This window comes from Mauremys mutica, chromosome 14, assembly GCF_020497125.1.
Source record: "Mauremys mutica isolate MM-2020 ecotype Southern chromosome 14, ASM2049712v1, whole genome shotgun sequence".
Lineage (NCBI taxonomy): Eukaryota > Metazoa > Chordata > Testudines > Geoemydidae > Mauremys > Mauremys mutica.
In genome coordinates this window covers 45,882,673-45,901,025 of record NC_059085.1, presented here as the reverse complement: position 1 = coordinate 45,901,025, position 18,353 = coordinate 45,882,673, and the positions used below count along the sequence as shown (strand labels likewise).

The 18,353-nt window shown below is 47.9% G+C and overlaps 1 protein-coding gene across 15 annotated transcripts in view; it reads right to left on the bottom strand.

Moving 5' to 3' along the window:
- The window catches only part of PMFBP1 (polyamine modulated factor 1 binding protein 1), a 333,447-nt gene that overhangs the window by 133,668 nt on the left and 181,426 nt on the right, over nt 1-18,353 (bottom strand). For 14 of the 15 annotated variants that reach the window (XM_044987514.1, XM_044987515.1, XM_044987511.1 and 11 more), the window contains one exon: nt 9,575-9,721. The exons of the other annotated variant lie outside the window; for it this stretch is intronic. In XM_044987514.1, the coding sequence (XP_044843449.1) occupies nt 9,575-9,721 (147 nt within the window). The remainder of the gene's footprint in view (nt 1-9,574; nt 9,722-18,353) is intronic. 15 annotated transcript variants of the gene reach the window in all.

The following is an 18,353-nucleotide window of genomic DNA, read 5'->3' as shown; positions in this document are numbered from 1 at the left end:
CTGAATATTTGTAGGAAGAAGAAAAAGGATCAGCTTCAGACACTGGAGGTTCTGATTCAGGCCATGCTATGCTAAGAAGGAACTAGGGCAGCGGTCAGTCAGCCCCACCCCTTATAGCCTCAGTGAGGAGCATGAGAAGAGTGCGCATGGACCAATGGACAAGACTAACCAATTGCAAGAACTCTCCAGTCTCAGGCACATGGAGCAGATACTACTCACAGGGACCAGCACTCAAAACTGACCTTCCTAGAATTGGCAGCCTCTGCACATGAGACTATATGTTATCAGCAATGCAGTGGCCATAACCTTAGAAGCAACATGTTTGCACTAGGGCTGTCAAGCGATTAAAAAACTTAATTGCAATTAAATCATACTGTTAAACAATAATAGAATACATTATTTAAATATTTTGGCTGTTTTCTATATTTTCAAATATATTGATTTCAATTACAGCATACAAAGTGTACAGTGCTCACTTTATATTGTTTGTATTACAAATATTTGCAATATAAAAACAAAAGAAATAGTATTTTTCAATTCACCTAATATACGTACTGTAGTGCAATCTCTTTATCATGAACGTTGAACTTACAAATGTAGAATTATGGCAAAAAAATTATTACGTTCAAAAATAAAACAATATAAAACTTTAGAGCCTGCAAGTCCACTCATTCCTACTTCTCGTTCAGCCAATCAATCGCTCAAACAAGTTTGTTTATATTTACAGGAGATAATGCTGCCCACTTCTTATTTACAATGTCACCTGACAGTAAGAACGGGCGTTTGCATGGCACTTTTGTAGCCGGCATTGCAAGGTGTTTGTGCGCCAGATATGCTAACTATTCATATGCTCCTTCATGCTTTGGCCACCATGCCAGAGGACATGCTTCTATGCTGACGGTGCTTGTTAAAAAGAAGTGTGTTAACTAAATTTGTGACTGAACTCTTTGGGGGGAGAAGTGTATGTCTCCTGCTCAATTTTACCCACATGCTGCCATATATTTCATGTTATAGCAGTCTCGGATGATGACCCAGCATGTTGTTCGTTTTAAGAACACTTTGACTACAGATTTCACAAAACGCAAAGAAGGTACCAATGTGAGATTTCTAAAGATAGCTACAGCACTCGACCCAAAGTTTAAGAATCTGAAGTACCGTACAAAATCTGAGAGGGACGAGGTGCGGAGCATGCTTTCAGAAGTCTTAAAAGAACAACATTCTGATGTGGAAACTACAGAACCCGAACCACCAAAAAAGAAAATCAACCTTCTGCTGCTGGCATCTGTCAAGGCTGAATCCCCACTCTGGCACTTTGAGTGCAGAAGGTGGGGGCCTGCAAGGATTCTAAAAATTAATCCTGGCCACTCCAGACTTGTATTAAACTCCCAAGGTTACAGCTTTTCTCTGACCTTGGCTTGGTAAATACTGCCTTCGCTCAAAATGCAAAAAAACCCTTGGACCCAGGAAGGAGCACTTGGGAATTCCTCCCTCTGGGGTACCCTCAAGCCCTTTCACACCCCTCTCCCGGGGAAGAGCTGAGAAAGAAAACAAAGGAAATTAGCTGTTGCCACCAGCTAATCAAACAGCATATGCACAAACCTCTTAGGACACCAAAAATCCAACCCTGTTCTTAAAAAAGGTAAGTTTTATTAAAAACAAAAAGGAAGAAAATACACCTGGAACTTAGGCTTTTGCTAGATTTTAAAGAAGAGCAATTCAAAAAAATTAAGCACCCAAAATAGCTTTCTTGGGGGTTCAGCTTAAAGATTACAAGCAAACAAAAGCATCTGGGGTTAGCACAGAGGAGATCCACAAGCCAAAATAAAGAAATAAATCTGATTGCGTTTACCTAAACATTCCTTATCCAAATGTTTCCTTCTAGGTATGGTAGATAATTTTTCATACCTGGTTCAAACCTTACACAGCATTCCTGTGTATAGCATTGCTGTTCTGTGTCCCTGCAGCCCAGAGAACAACAGACAAAGGGAAAGTTTTAAAAAGTTCTAGCTTTCCCATTGGCAGTTTTGGTCAGGTGCCCACTTTTTTCCCCTTTATCTGGGGGACTTTTTAACCCTTTACAGGTAAAGCAAGTAGAGAACAGCTACCAAAAGGGATTTTACAGTTAACTGGCTGGCTGGGTGTTCATCAAAGGAAGCTACCCCTCACTTTATTTATCACAGCATCTGACTCAGGTGATGAAAATGAACATGCTTTGGTCCACACTGCTTTGGATCATTACCGAGCAGAACCCATCATCAGCATGGACGCGTGTCCCCTGGAATGGTGGTTGAAGTATGAAGGGAATGTATGAATCTTTAGCACATCTTCAGCGCTTTTATTTGACCAAGCTTTCGAGCTACACAGAGCCCTTCTTCAGCCTCAGACCCACAGAAGCTCCGTGTGGCTCCAAAGCGCGTCCATCTCACCAACAGAAGTTGGTCCAACAAAAGCTATTACCTCACCCGTTTTGTCTCTCTAACAACAGATCTGTGATGTACAGACAATCACAGACATAGTTAAGCTGATAGCTCTAGTAACCAGATGCCAGGGGCTCTGTGTCCCACATTTCCCTCTTTCAATTTTCTGATTTTCTCCAAATTCAACAGGGATCTGCCCGTTGATAACTAGAACATTTCCTAAAATTTTGGACTTGCGTAGCTTTGGCATTCAAAAGTTATCATTTTCCAGACAGACAAGCAGAGAAATGCTGTCAAGTTGATGTCAGTCCAAGAGAAATGTTTCTTGTCTGTTGGTTGTGAGGAAACCTATAACAATGTGGGCTGAATATAAACGGAGATAGTATCCTTTTTTTGGGTTTGCAGGCAGCCTGAAACCATAGTCCAAAAGATATGAATTGCCTCATTAATATCACTAGCTTGTTCACCGTGAAACCTAATGACAACTTTATTTCAGTACTGATGCCTTCACGAGAAACAGCCAGCTAGTGTGCTTATTCCACACAACGCCAACCATCCCACCTCCAAACCATCTCCACATCTTTCTAGATATCCAAAACCCAACAGACTCCTACCCTGCTCCCCCTGGATAAATCTGTATAATGAACATATATTCAATATAAAATCGATGGCAAACTGAAAACATGATGAGAACAGAATGAAATAAATATAAAAATAGGCACTACAAGGTGCACAACAACTGCTTAGTTAGGACAGTTTAACAAAACCAGTCACCATGAATAATATAGTATATAGCTTTGAATATCTGCAGGAAGGAGAGAGAGGATCAGCTCCAGACACTGGGCCCAGGCCATCCAGCACCAAGAAGGAATAGAAGAGGCATTCAGTCTGCCCACAAAGATAGGGCCTCTATCAGATCACTCCAAACATGGACTGGTCTATAAACTACTAATTGTCAGCCTAGGTGGGGCCTGGTATCTTCGGCTCATTTGTGGACATTTAGTGGCTAACATTCACATCAGGAGTTCCATGGAAGTGCCAGAGCACACATGGCACATACTTCGTAAGCTCTCTTTTCCTGGAGGGGTGGGACACCCTAAAATCAACATAGTCTAAGTGGCTTGAGCTTAGTGCTGGGAGCTGTGAACTCCTGAGTTCTAGTTCCATGCCACTGACCCTGACACTTCAAACATGTAGCCATGTTCCACAAAATTATTAGCTCCTTTGTACAAATGAAGAAATGGAGGCTCAGAGAGGATGAGTGACTTGCTCAAGGTCATAAAACAATTCAGAACCAAAACCAGTGACTGAGTCCCCAGCCCAAGCCTAATCCATTACCCTGCATGGTCTCCTATGAAAGTCCCTTCACCTGTCTCTCCCTGTTGTGCCTGTCTAGTAACACTGCTGGGTTGGGCGACTGGTGGGAAACAGGTCATGGGCGTGCTGGTCCAGGGAAGGGGGAAGATGGGCAGTGCAAGTGGCACCTTGTCTGCAATGATCCAGGGGCAGGAGGGGAGGACAATGGCTGCCACAGAGACATACAAACCATTTTGGCAAATTTCTGAAGTTCCTCTCACTGGCAAATTTAAGCTTTTTGTGATAATATTAGAAACTCAAGGTTAGAGAGCACCAACAGACGTCTGCAATCCATGTCACTTGAGGCCCAATACCATACATTAGCTCTAACTTAACTGCCTAAAGCCCAAGGTGACAGAAACTTCACAAAAAACAGAGAGAATAAAAAACCCAAAACCCAACACTGCATTTCCCTCTGATGCAAAGGTGTATTTGTCTTCCCTGTCCCAGAACCCTTTGTGGTGTTGTTTCCTGCTGGTGTTTTTTGGGGGCAGGGGCTCTGGGCCTGATTCTCCATGCCTTTTGCAGGTGTGTATTCCTGTGCAGAATGGGTGTAAAATACCCCTCTTTTTGTGTAGTCCTTCTGATCAGGTAGTAAAGAGGGGAGACTCAAGCCCAGAGCTGGTCTTTGTTCTGTGAGGTGCTGTGCAGCTCTGTGATTACACCTGAGTAATAACTAATAATGACCTGACTTAATAAATATACTGTTATGACATGCTCGCATGCACACATGCACATCCCTCCGCACCACGACATGCAATCTTAAGGCTCTGAACTCACACTCTGGCCTTTGAGGTCTGTCATTATCAGCTAGAATGGAGCCAAGTCTTTTGAGAAAGGCACTTGATGGAGCTGAAGATTTGCATGACGAGTGGGCATTCTGATGTGGTCTGCTACTGGGGAGTTGCTGGGGCTGTTGGGGAGGGGATGCTTGGTTAGCAAGTAGCTGATGTGTTCGGCTAATGCAGCGGGACACCCAGGGTTTTCAGACACACACCTCTTTTTGTATCACTAAATAAGGATGGGCTGAGCAGTACTGAAACAGTCTAACTTGGTGAGGAGCATGGGGAAATTCCCTCTTGCTGCAGGGAAACCAGAACGATCAGCATCACTCTCATTGTCTTCTTGGCCACTGCCAAAAGGATCACTACAGAGTGTGCCCAGGCTACTAAGCCAGCAGCCTCCAGCGCCTAGCTGGTGCACTAGGCTATGTAGCATGTATATATTCTAGGGCCTGGTCTAATCTAGTCCGTTATTTTGGAATTAGCCGAGTTAATTTGAAAAAAAACCTGATTCCATCCACACGACCAAACCGGTTTTTCGATTTAAAGGGCTCTTTACGCCAATTTCTGTACTCCACCTCGGCAAGTGGAGTAGTGCTTAAATCGACATCGCAATCCCGGGTTAAAGGTACTGTGGATGCAATTCGACGTTATTGGCCTTTGGGAGCTATCCCAGAATGCTCCCTTGTGACTGCTCTGGACAACACTCTCAACTCCGATGTACTAGCCAGGTGGGCAGGAAAAGCCCCGGGAACTTTTGAATTTCATTTCCTGTTTGGTCACCATCAGCACAGGTGACCACCAGCACAGCCCACCATCACAGGCAGCCATGCAGAGTCCACCGTCACAAGAGACCACGCAGTCCCAGATTCGCAGACAACCTCCAGCATGGTCCAAACAGGAGGTACTGGATCTCATCACATGTTGGGGAGACGAATCTGTTATGGCAGAACTACGTTCCAAAAAAAGGAACACAAATACCTACGCTAAAGTCTCCAGGGCCATGACGGAGAGAGGCTACTCCAGGGACATAGAGCAGTGTCGTACAAAAATCAAGGCGCTCAGGCAAGCGTACCAAAAAGCCAGGGAGGCGAACAGGCGATCTGGGTCACAGCCCCATGCCTGCCGCTTCTACCGTGAGCTGCATGCAATTATGGGGGGTGATGCCACCACTACACCACCACTGTCCGTGGACATCTGCAAGGGGGAGTTGCATGGAACAAGGAGGATGAGTTATTGGAGGACGAAGAGGAGGAGGACAGTGCACAGGAAGCAAGTGGGGAATCCGTTTTCCCCCCAGCCAGGAACTATTGTTAACGCTGGATCCAATAGTCTCCCCCCACTGCCAAGGCGGGCTCCTGGACCATGACCCTGGAGAAGGAACTTCTGGTGAGTGAGAGCCTGGGCTGTTCGCGTTTAGTTTAAGGGCTCATCCCTGCTCAGAGCCTCATTGGAGCCATGCGGTGGGTGCGGGGGGTGGGGGGTGTTGTGTGAAGCGATCATCCCAGAGAACCCACAGGCCCTCCTGTTATAGGCAAACTCACCAGGCATTGCTTACTATGGGAAAGGGGGCCCAGCAGTTTGAAAGCATTGAAATTAATGCAGAAGAAGCAGAACCCCGCGTGCCCCTAGGCTGCCTACAAGCTGAATTCTGTTGCCCGGCTGTGTGTGATGGCTTACTCACACCAAAGTGGCATGCACTTCAGTATAAGAAGCAAAATGCTAACTTCTACTGAAAGAACATGTGCTGTGTACTATGAATTGCCTGTTTCACTGAGAAAGAGTGTGCCCTTTGTTCTCTGAAATGTATCTTTTAAAATACTACCCTCCATTTTTCTCCTCCTGCAGGTGCAAATGTTTCAATGCAGCCCCTATCTACTCCGTCCCAGAGGCTGGTCCAGATTAGAAGGCGGAAAAAACGAACTCGGGACGACATGTTTGCCGAGCTCATGCAGTCCGTCTGCACTAGGGCCCAGCTGAATGCGTGGAGGCAAACAATTGCGGAGTCCTGTAAAGCAGGGGTCCCCAACCTTTTCAGAACCAGGGACCGGTCGGGAGCGCTCGTCCCGCGGCTCAGCTGGACCGCCCGCAGGCGTGCCTGCGGGAGGTCCACCGGCTCCGGTTGAGCTGCCGCAGGCATGACTGCGGACGGTTCGCTGGTCGCGCGGCTCAGCTGGACCGCCCGCAGGCACGCCTGCGGCAGCACAACCGGAGCCGGTGGACCGCCCGCAGGCGTGCCTGCGGGCGGTCCAGCTGAGCCGCGCGACCAGCGAACCGTCCGCAGTCATGCCTGCGGGTGGTCCACCGGAGCCCCGGGAGCAGCGGACCTCCCGCAGGCATGACTGCGGAGGGAGCGCTCGTCCCGCGGCTCGGGTAGACCTCCCACAGGCACGCCTGCGGGAGGTCCACTGGGTCGGTTCGCGGCCCAGTTTCTAAGAGGCCGCGGCCCGGTACCGGGCCGCGGACCGGGGGTTGGGGACCCCTGCTGTAAAGCATTACAGGAACACGAAGAGATGATGGACGCACATTATGAGAGCAGGCAGGATGCTATGGTCAAGCTCATGGGGGAACAAACTGACATGCTGCACTGTACTGTGGATCTAATGCGGGAAAGGCAGCAAGTCCACAGACTGCCGCTGCAGCCCCTGTATAACCGCCCTCCCTCCTCCCCAAGTTCCAGAGCCTCCTCACCAAGACACCCAAGGACACGAGGGGGGAGGCTACGGGGACCCACACACTCAACCCCAGAGGATCGCCCAAAGCAGCAGAAAGCTGGCATATGCGAACTTTTGAATTGGTTTCTGGACTTGTCCTTCCCTCCTCCTCCACCCCTCTAACCTAATTACCTCCCCCCCATCTACCTTCTGATTTCTCTGTGTGTCGTGCAACAAATAATAAAGAACGTTTTTTAAACAATTGTGACTTTATTTCCTTTCAGACACATAGGGGGTGGGTAACTTCAAGAGAAATAAACACAACTGTCACACCATACCCTGGCCAGTCATGAAACTGGCTTTCAAAGCTTCTCTGATGCGCTGTGCGCCCTGCTGCGCTCTTCTAATCGCCCTGTTGTCTGGCTGTGTGAAATTGGCCGCCAGGCGAGTTGCCTCAACCTCCCATCCCGCCATAAACGTCTCCCCCTTACTCTCACAGACATTGTGGAGCACACAACAAGCAGCAATTACAACTGGAATATTGGTTGTGCTGAGATCTGAGTCAGTAAACTGTGCCAGCGCCCTTTCAAACGTCCAAAAGCACATTCTACCACCGTTCTGCACTTGCTCAGCCTATAGTTGAACTGCTCCTTACTACTGTCCAGGGTGCCTGTGTACGGCTTCATGAGCCATGGCATTAAGGGGTAGGCTGGGTCCCCGAGGATAACTATGGGCATTTCAACATCCCCAACAGTAATTTTCTGGTCTGGGAAGTAAGTCCCTTCCTGCAGCTGTTCAAACAGACCAGAGTTCTTGAAGATGTGAGCGTCATGCGCCTTTCCCGGCCATCCCACGCTGATGTCGGTGAAATGTCCCTTGTGATCCACCAGTGCTTGCAGCACCATGGAAAAGTGCCCCTTGCAGTTTACGTACTGGCCGCCCCAGTGTGCCGGGCCAAGATAGGGATATGTATTCCGTCTATCGCCCCACCGCAGTTAGGGAACCCCAGCGCATTAAAGCCATCCACAACGGTCTGCACATTTCCCAGAGTCACTACCCTTGATAGCAGCTGGTCAATGATTGCGTTGGCTACTTGCAGCACAGCAGCCCCACTCCAAACTGATTCCCGACTGGCCAGTAGCTGTCGGGCTTTGCAAGCTTCCACAGGGCTATAGCCACTCGCTTCTCAACTGTGAGGGGTGCTCTCATTTTGGTGTCTCTGTGCTTCAGGGCAGGGGATAGCAAAGTTTCATGAAAGAGGCCCTACGCATATGAAAGTTTCGCAGCCACTGAGAATCATCCGAGACCTGCAACACTATGCGGTCCCACCAGACTGTGCTTATTTCCCAGGCCCAGAATCGGCGTTCCACGGCATGAACCTGCCCCAACGCCACCATGATCTCCCAATCGCCACATGCCGTGCTTCTAGGAACGTCTGTGTCCATGTCCTCATCAGTATAGTAATCGCACTGTCGTCGCTTCCTTGCCCGCTTTTGCAGGTACTGCACACACTGCTGGATAAGGTGCAAAGTATTTACAATGGTCAAAACTGCAGCGGAGATCTGAGCGGGCTCCATGCTTGCCACACTATGGCGCCTGCACAGGTAATCTTGGAAAAAGAGTGTGAAACGTAGGAGAGCTGTTCGGTTCAAGATGGCCAACAAAAGGCGGGAAGTGGTTGCCTTCTGTAGTGTCTGCCGTAGCTTTCACGGAGGGAGGAGCGAGTGACAACACACACCCAGAAACACCCACGAGAATGTTTTTGCCCCATCGTGCACTGGGAGCTCAACCCAGAATTCCAATGGGCAGCGAGGACTGAGGGAACTGTGGGATAGCTACCCACGGTGCACCGCTCCGACATTCCATGCCCGCTTCGGTACTGTGGACGCACTCCGCCGAATTCACATGCTTTAGTGGGGACACACAACACTGAATGTATAAAAAACGATTCAAAAAATTCGAATAGAATAATTTCGAATTAATTTCATATTGTAGACATACCCTAGGAGGGGCTCAAGCTAGAAGAGATGAGGTGAGTTCTGAAGATGACAGACACTGATTTTCAAAAGTGATGATGCAAAGTTGCAGATCCTATAAATTTCATCTAGAATTATGGATGCTCAGCACCTCTGAAAATGAGAATCTAAGTTTCTAGAGAGGGAAGGCCCAAGCTGCAGAATGCTACAGCTCCTGATACTTTATTTGTATGGAGTTAAATTCAAGCCTGCTTCTACAGGGAAAAGACGAAAGCCCAGGTAAAAGAGGTGAGAGTGTGACAGGCCATAGCATGAAGGGAGTTGATTGGGGCCACACTGCAAATAAATGCAACCAAAGGCAATGGAGGGCAGAGAAAGCTTTCACTTACCATCTGCCTGAGGGATTGCACTGTGGTCTCCAGCAGGTGATTCTCCTCCAGTTGATTGACTGCCTCCAAATCCTTCAGGGAAATTTCATGGTGAAGGTCTGTGATTATCTCCTGCAGCTCCCGAATTTTAGCTTCCTTCTCCAGAATCTAGGAAAGCGAAAAAGTGAAAGCATAGTGCTCCGGAATAGGTAATGGGGAGGCAAAAGGAGCATTAGTAACAGGTCTGTGTTCTGCAATTCCACAGCCACAGAATTTGCCATGAAATTCCCTGCTGGCTGCAGCATTGTGCTCCAGAATCTCTCATTTAAACAATGTTTCTAGTCCCATGGTTTTGTGGAGACTTTTAAAATGTACATCAAGTGTAAATCAATCCACAATTGAGTCCTGATACTACAGATAACCCAAAACAGTGTCCTGAAAAGTGAGAGTTATCCCATTCGGCACAATGGGTTGTTAATTCTGTAACCTAAAGATACCTGTTTAAAAGTTAACAGTATTAGTTATTTCACTGCTGATCATTTTAGCAGATATATCCAGCTAATGTTAAGTCCACAGTGCAAAAATGCCATGGACAAGCTCAGGTTTCAAAAGGACCAAAATGCCCCTACCCAGAAGCCAAAACTTCCAGCATTCACCACTGACAATTTCCACAAATAGGCACTGCTCCCCTAAATTGGTAATTCACAATATAAAATGCTCACCCCCGTGGCACTAAATATGCACCAGCTAACAACAGGATAACAAAATAAACTGAAACCCCGGCCCCACCCCCTCCTTAGGAACCTGGGAAAAAATATAGGCTTGGCAGGTTAACAAATCCGGACTCTGGCAGCCAAGGGAGAAGCAAATTCCAAAGAGAAAGGGTCTCACACAGAGAACGCCCTGCTAACAGCTCCCCCCAGTTATAACAAGGGAGCTCCAGCCTGAAGCACGGCTGCCGATGGCCAATGTGACAGTAAATGTTCCTTTCAGTAACCAGGTCCCTAACCATTTAGAGCTTCACAGGTGAACACCAATAACTCAACATCTAGTCAGAAATGCATTGGCAGCCAGCCTGGAACCCAGAGCACTGGTGCAACATGGTCCTGGTCAGAAACTCCAGTTAATAAGTGGGCAGACACATTCTGCTCCAGCTTATTTTCTGGCTGGTCCATGTAGAGTGCATTGCAGCCCCTTAATCTGAGTGACAAAAGCAGACGTAACAGCAGCAAGGTCCTGCATAAAAGAATAAAGGCTACATTTTCTCTTCATGAATAGATAGGAAAGTGCTCTGGTTACAGGCTGGAGGAGATGAAGGATGTATAGGAGGATTTGCTTTGAATAACTCTCCATTGTCTATCCATGGTCATGCTGAAAGGTGACCTGTCAGGCGGGAGGGAGGTTACTAGTGTAGTTCCTCAAGGATTGTTTTTCATTTTCATTAATGACCTTGGCACAAAAAGTGGGAGTGTGCTAATAAAATCTGCAGATGGCACAAAGTTGGGAGGTATTGCCAATGCAGAGGAGGACAGGAATATCATACAAGAAGATTTGGATGACCTTGAAAGCTGAAATAATAGAAAATGAATGAAATTTAATAGTGCAAAATCATGCACTTAGGGACCAACAAGAAGAATTTTTGCTATAAACTGGGGATGTATCATTTGGGAGTGACAGAGGAGGAGAAACACATGGGTGTATTGGTCAATCACAGGATGCCTAGGAGCTGCTAATGTGATTGCGGTTGTGAAAAAGGCTAGTGAAAAAGGCTAATGCAAGGAAGGTATTTCCGGTAGGGATAGGGAAGTGTTATTACCAATATACAAGGCACTGGTGAGACCTCATCTGGAATACTGTGGGCATTTCTGGCCCCCTGTTTAAGAAAGATTAATTCAAACTGGAACAGGTGCAGAGAAGGGCAACTAGGATGATCAGTGGAATAGAGAACTTACCTTATGAGAAGAGACTTAAAGAGCTTGGCTTGGTTAACCTAACCAAAAGAAGGCTGAGGGGAGATATGATTACCCTCTATAAATATACAAGAGGCATAAACACCAGGGAGGGACAGGAGTTATTGAAATTAAGGGCCAATGTTGGCACAAGAACAAAAGGATATAAACTAGCTATCAATAAATTTAAGCTAGAAATTAGACAAAATTTGACCTTAAAGTTTGAGTCTAGAGCGAAAACCAGAGTTATGGGCCTGGACAGGCAGCGTGACCTGGGCCAGGGTGGAGGAGGATTCAGCGTTAAAGAGGTCTGACACCTCCGCGACCTCCTCAATCTGTAGGCTCAAGTTAGCAACCACCTGTTCCTTGAAGTCATTGGGGGGATTGCGCTTTTGGGAGGGACTCGCAACTGCTTCATCTGGGGACGATGACAACGACTGCACCACCTGTGGAGGAACAGGTTTCCCCTCTCTCTCCGGGGATGGCTCCTTTGGTGCTGGGGTTTGGTGTGCTGCCCAACATTGGATTCGGCATCACATTCTGACTCTGGTGCTGCCGGGCCAGTTTGTCTGAGGTGGCCAGGGAGGGCTGGTGGGAACAGGGGACCAGCATTACTGGTATGCCCCACAGATTCCAATACAGCCATTGAGCGGGCCGGCCACTGTCCCTGCTGCCACGTTGTCGCTGCAGGTGCCATGCCAGTTTCATGAGTCAGCGGTAAATCACCGCTTCTTGGCGAGGCGCTGAACTCCCAGTTTGACTCAGACCATTGCCCTTCTGGCGACCAGGGCGGAGCTGTCGAGGCCTGAGTTTGCTGACTGCCTCTCGTCAGCGACCGGCGAGGCGAGGGTGAGGAACGGCATCAGGGTGAAGGGATCGGTGCTGTGACAAGGAGCGCCCCCCACCCTCGGACAGGGATCGACATCTGGGAGACTGTCTGGGCAAAGGCGACCTGAGCCGCAGCGATCTCTGATGGGAAGTTTGCCGGTATCAGTGGTACGGGGACTGATGGCTTGACTCCGGTGTTCCATGTCTTGCAGGTGGAGAATGCGTTGAAGACCTGGGCCTTCTAGTCAGAAACCTAGGATATGGTGCTGGGGTTCAAGGCTGCGGTGACAGTCTGGTTACTGAGGGTGTTCCACTGCCTATGGGGTGGTCCCACGATCAGCTTGCCCTTAGATGTTGGGGTCTTAGCTGAGTCTGCCGCCTGGTGCGGCACCTGCAGTGCCGGTCGGCTTACTTGTTCTTTAGCCACCGGAAACGCTTCAGGCAATGAGGGCTCTGGGAGACACTGGGGTCCCCTGCCACTCGCCAGAGGCGGCTCCCTGGCCAGGCTGGGGGGGGTCTGACCTCAGCAGTACCCCTGTGAAGCCTCAGGGTGGGCACATGGCCTGACATTGGTCCTTTGCCCAAAGCCCCTTTCCCTTCTGGTGCTCTTCTTCTTTTGCCACTTCTTAGGCACCAGCAAGGGGCAATGGTGCTGGGCGGAGCCCCGTGCCAGCGGTGCACTCCACGCCAAAGTGCTTGGTGTGGGGTCCAAGCGGGAGGGCTCAGATGCAGGACAAAGTGCAGCCTCCATGATAATTTAAGGAAACCCCTTAGAGTGGAGTGGGAAGTTGAAGGTTTCACAGCCAAGCAAGGAGACAGGTAGGGTTTTGGTCACCCAGGAAGAAAAAGGGGGATGAGAGGAAGCTGAAGCTTTTGGTTCTGGAGAGGGCAAACACCTCCTCAGTCTCTCCCTCTTTTGAGCAGGGGTAGTTGTAAAATGGACTTTAACAGTTGCCAAAGCATAAGGGGTTTGTATTGCTTATTCTCAAGCCCAGCAAACTACGGCAGCTTCCAGGCATCCCATCCTAATAGTCACCTACAGCACACTGGACATTCTCGCCAGCGGATGCTGCCACACTGTGGCAAGCAGAAGGGCAATGAGCTGCTCCTTCTGTCAGAAACTCCTTCCTCACCACTCAGACCGAGGAGAGGGGGCCGGGCTTCATGCTGCCATACAGTCTCCAGTGAAAGCACAACTGTTCCAGATGCAGGGTGAAGTGTGTGTCTGTGTGTGTGAGGTTTGCACAAGTGACCATACCTGGGGACTCAGAACAGTCCTCTGTGTAGCTGTGGTACAGTTGAGGACACTGCACACCTACTGAATGGCTGCTCGTTGTGTGCAGGTCTACCTGCACGACTTTTCAGACTGCACTGTTGACCCCAAGGCTACTGAATGGCAGAAGTGTGTGATGTCCACCTAAGCTCTTTTAACACTCCCCCCCCCTTTGATTCATATGTTTATTGCCCTATTTTATATTTTGAACTTTTTTCCATCTTTATTTTCACACTTGTGCATTCATTAATAATGGTATATTCAACAATGGCACAGAAAGCACATTAGAGCTTGAAGTTTCTATTAAAGGCATCAACAACAAAAGAGTTAATGCTGAAATCCTATAATCACATTAGGTTTCAGAGTCAACTATTCATTTCATTGAATGGGGAAGTTTACACTTATGAGAGCTATTGTTTCAGATAATATTTTATTGGTTCAAATGGTAAAGATTCTCTTTGCAGTCATAAGCTCCACTTAAGCCTTTGATTCTGGAGCACAATTATTGTCATTTGCACACCTATATATTAACTACAAAACTTCACACTCATAACATCACAGGTCTTTGTGCTTAGAAATTGCAACTTCCTACACCCCTCTGTCTTTTCGAAAACATTTTATACACTAATATACACTATATTTACATATACACTATATGTAAATATATACATATACACTTTATGTATGTATTACACATGCACTACTATTTGTTGGGCCATCGCGGGATGGTTCACCATTCCTACTGGAATGCTGTGTCCATTCCAAAATCAGCCTCACAGATGATCCCTGTGGCCCCGATCTCCAGTCCATTACCCCAGTTTCACACTAGCGTAACTCCACTAAGGTCAGAGTTATGCTTGTGTATCAGAGTGGAAAGTCAGTCTGTAACAGGGTTCCACGACCCACCCCTCTTCCTGGCTCATTTGCCCTCCCTAATGAGGCTCTGAGAGGCCTCAGGGTTGTGCGACACTCACATCTTTATTTACTTAATGTTGTCCCACCACCCGTGTCCATCTGTATACGAGCGTTACAGGTTTGGTTACCTCCCTTACAGGCAGAGTCAGCCTTCAGCTAGGAGGCCTCCAGCTCCCTCCCTGACCTCTCCCTGGCTGCCCCCTGCCTTCTGGCTCCCTCCCAACCTTTATAGCCCTTGGCTTGTCAGGCCAGTAGGTGTTGCCAATCCTCAGGCCAGCATCAGGCCTTTTCCATCCGCTCCAGTCTGCTTCCCTTGATTGGAGCTGACCGGGCAGGGGCTAATTAGGTGCTTTGGCACCAGCAACCTGCTACAAGTTCCCTATCTATGCTTCATGAAACTGTGCACAAATCATCCAAGAGCATACTAGTATAGTGCTGCAGCAAGCAACAGATGTGCTTTATGGGGATAAGAAGTTCATTCTGCCTCTTCAGCCAAACATAAAAAGATTCTTCTGCTGTAATATTGCAACTCTTTCATCCAATTTTAGACCCTTTTCATTGCAAACTTCAACGGGTCTCCAGAAACCCCTGTCTGGCTTCTCCAGCAGATACTACTGCTTTTTCACCTTTTAGACTCAACCAGCATTAGAAGTTTGGAAACAACTGACCAGCAGCAAATTGCTGCAAATCAGCAAGTACACAACCCAGTTTTCTCATCAGGAGAATAAGGGGAGCTTGACACATCAAACTACAGCCTCAAATTCAGTCTTAGTCAAGCTCATGGACGAAAAGGGGATCCAAATTTTTGCTGTTTTTTCATATGTTTACATATGGCCCAAGAGAGTGAGGATACACACAGGTTGTACTGTATAGAATAGCCAGGCAGCCATGCTCCTGTATGCTCCACTGACTCACTGTATGACCTTAGGCAAGTCAGTCTAATATCCTTGGGCCTCAGGCATCCAACTTAAAAACTGGGCAACAAGCAGGAACTCCACTGAACCTCAAAGGAAATTGTTGCTGCATCTGTCTTGAGGTTTCCTGGGGAAATAAATTCCCCCATCTCCTCTCTCCAAGGAAGCATTTCACTTAGGAGAGAAGCTGAAAGAACGCAGGCCTTGACACACATGGCAATATCATCCTCACAATTTATAGAAAGTCCATAAAGGAGGATTGATTATGTTCACTGGAAACAGGGAAACTGATGGAAAAAACAACAAAAGCCATATTCTATGAGTGAAGTCAGATGCCAGGGCTTGCTTTAGGGTCATCTGGAGCAGTGGTTTTCAAACTTTTTTTTCTGTTGAAGACTTTTTTGACCCACTTGAAGAAAACTGTTGATGCCCACGACCCAACAGAGTTGGGGATGAGGGGTTTGAGGTGTGGGAGGGGCTCAGGGCTGGGGCAGAGGGTTGGGGTACGGGGGTGAGGGCTGTGGGGTGGGATCAGGAATGAGGGGTTCAAGGTGTGGGAGGGGGCTCTGGGCTGGGGCAGGGATGCAGGAGGGGGTCAGGGTTCTGGGGATGAGGGGTCTGGGGTGCAGGAAAGGGCTCCGGGTTTGTGGGGGTGAGGGCTTACCTCGGGTGGCTCCCAGTCAGCGGTGATGCTAAGGCAGGCTTCCTGTCTGTCCTGGCACCATGGACCGCACTGCGCCCCAGAAGCAGTCAGCAGGAGGTCCGACTCCTAGGCGGAGGTGTGCAAGCGGCACTGCACAGTTCTCACCTACAGGCCCCACCCCCCCAGGAGTGTGGAGCCGGTGCTTGGGGTGAGGGCACTACGCGGAGCCTCTGGCCCCTCACCTAGGAGCCGGACCTGCTGCTGGCCGCTTCCGGTTTTCATAAGAGCAGGTACCTTTCCCAACTTGCTCTGCAAACACAGTTTAAGCTCCCCCACTTCCTGGGCTTTGGATGTAATGGTAACAAAAATTCACCCAAGCTTTCTCCACAGACCCCAGGTCCTATCTTCTCAGAAGATCACTCCCATTCTCTGATATACAGGGAAAGCAGTGCCTCATCCACCTCAGTTAATCACCAGGACCCATTGAAACCTTTTCCACCAAGAAAACACAGCTAATAGGGTGGGAGCGTTGCAGGCACACACTGCCAGCCTATTATACCTGGATTTGAAACCCGACCTTTTCCAAGAAGAAAGATTCATTATCTGGAGTAGGGCTTGGTGCTGAGATGACATGACCAAACATCACACAATTGAGTTATGGGATCTGTACACTTTAAGAATAAACCTCAAGAGCAGCAGAAGCTTCAGTGAAGTACAGTAGAGCAAACAGATAACCCAGTTTCACTGGGGGTGAAGAAACGTCCTGCCGAAGTCAAAACCAAAGCTTGAACTGAGTGTCTAGGACTAGTGAGGCCAGCACAATGGATGTGGCAGGCACACCTCACTGCACCTGAGAGCATGATTGCACTTCAGTTCCCAAGGCTGTCAGTCTCAGAACAGTAGCTGTGACTGTGCAGGCCTCAGATCTGGCACACCAGGGCCTGCCCTTCTGAGCCACTGCCCCGGGAAGGGCTCTATGCGGCTGGGCACTACTGACCCACTCAGTCTGTCATTGGCTTGAAAGCACTAGTGATGATGCGAGGATGCTCCACCAGAACCTCACCAGTCGTCACTGAGGGCTAGAGGGCAGATCAGAAAATATCACACAAATAAAATAAGATAGGAGGAAAACCTTAACCTCACTCTGCAAAATGTAATAGCTTTGTCAAAATAAAAGCCACAGCTAACCTCTGCTGCTGCACACCTCCCAGCTCTGGAAACTGTTCAAGCAGAGAGACATTTTTTCTGTCAGCTACAAACTCTGCATGCAGGAGAGCCACTCCGGCATAATATCTGCACAACAGCACCTCCATGCAAACACTATCCCAGTAATGGGAAATTTTAATGATGTAAAGCAGCAAGGTCACACGATGTGTCCAGGCAGCTCTTGCAAAGGCACAGTCTCTGCAGATATTACAGAGGAGAGCTCAGAATTGCTCTTGGTTCATTAGGCTTTGCCTGAGGGTTTTTCTCCCACTATTAACTATAAACAAGGTTCAGGTTCTTGTTACTCAGTTTCGTGCACACAATGCAAAAAGGTGAAGGGCAAGGTTTACCAAGAGCCGTCTGTAAATATGCTAAGACAATTCACTTGTGTTTTTAGAATCCTTCAGACACTCTGTACAATAAGTAATCTTAAACAGAAAAACTGAAAAAAGTCTGATAAATATTGCAACACTTTTTCAGCATAAGAACCTTGTATCTACACTGGTACAATGACTGCAGTAAATCTACATACAGCCTACCATGGTACAATTCCCTTCCCCCTCGACACTGACTACATTTCCCTACAGCCTACCTCCTTCTCCCAGCTTTATGACCCCAATGAGATGAGCTCTCACTGTTTTCATCCTCGTTACATTTTGATATTTCAAAGCATGGCCCGCTTCTCACTCCCATCTCCCTGCTCCACATTACTAATGAATTGGAAAGCAGACATCATTAGTTTTTGGAGACCATTTCTTTTAAAATTTACAGAACCCTTCATCTGAATCCCTAGAGCCAGTCTGCTGTTCTCATCTTAGAATCTTATTAGCATCATATCTTCTGTATCCTGCCATGCAAACTGCATTGCTATGCACTTTCTAGCACTTGACCCTTTTGCGGACGGAATTAATTTCCTCTTTGAAGATACAGCAGCATGCTGTTGTGCTTGTTAAAGAAAGAAAGCTCAAGCAAGAAGACAGGGAAGCAAGCAAAGAATATTCTCAGTTAAATATAAGCCACCGTCAGATTTTGTATAGGAAAACAGAGGACAGAAAGAGCGGTCAGGAGAAAC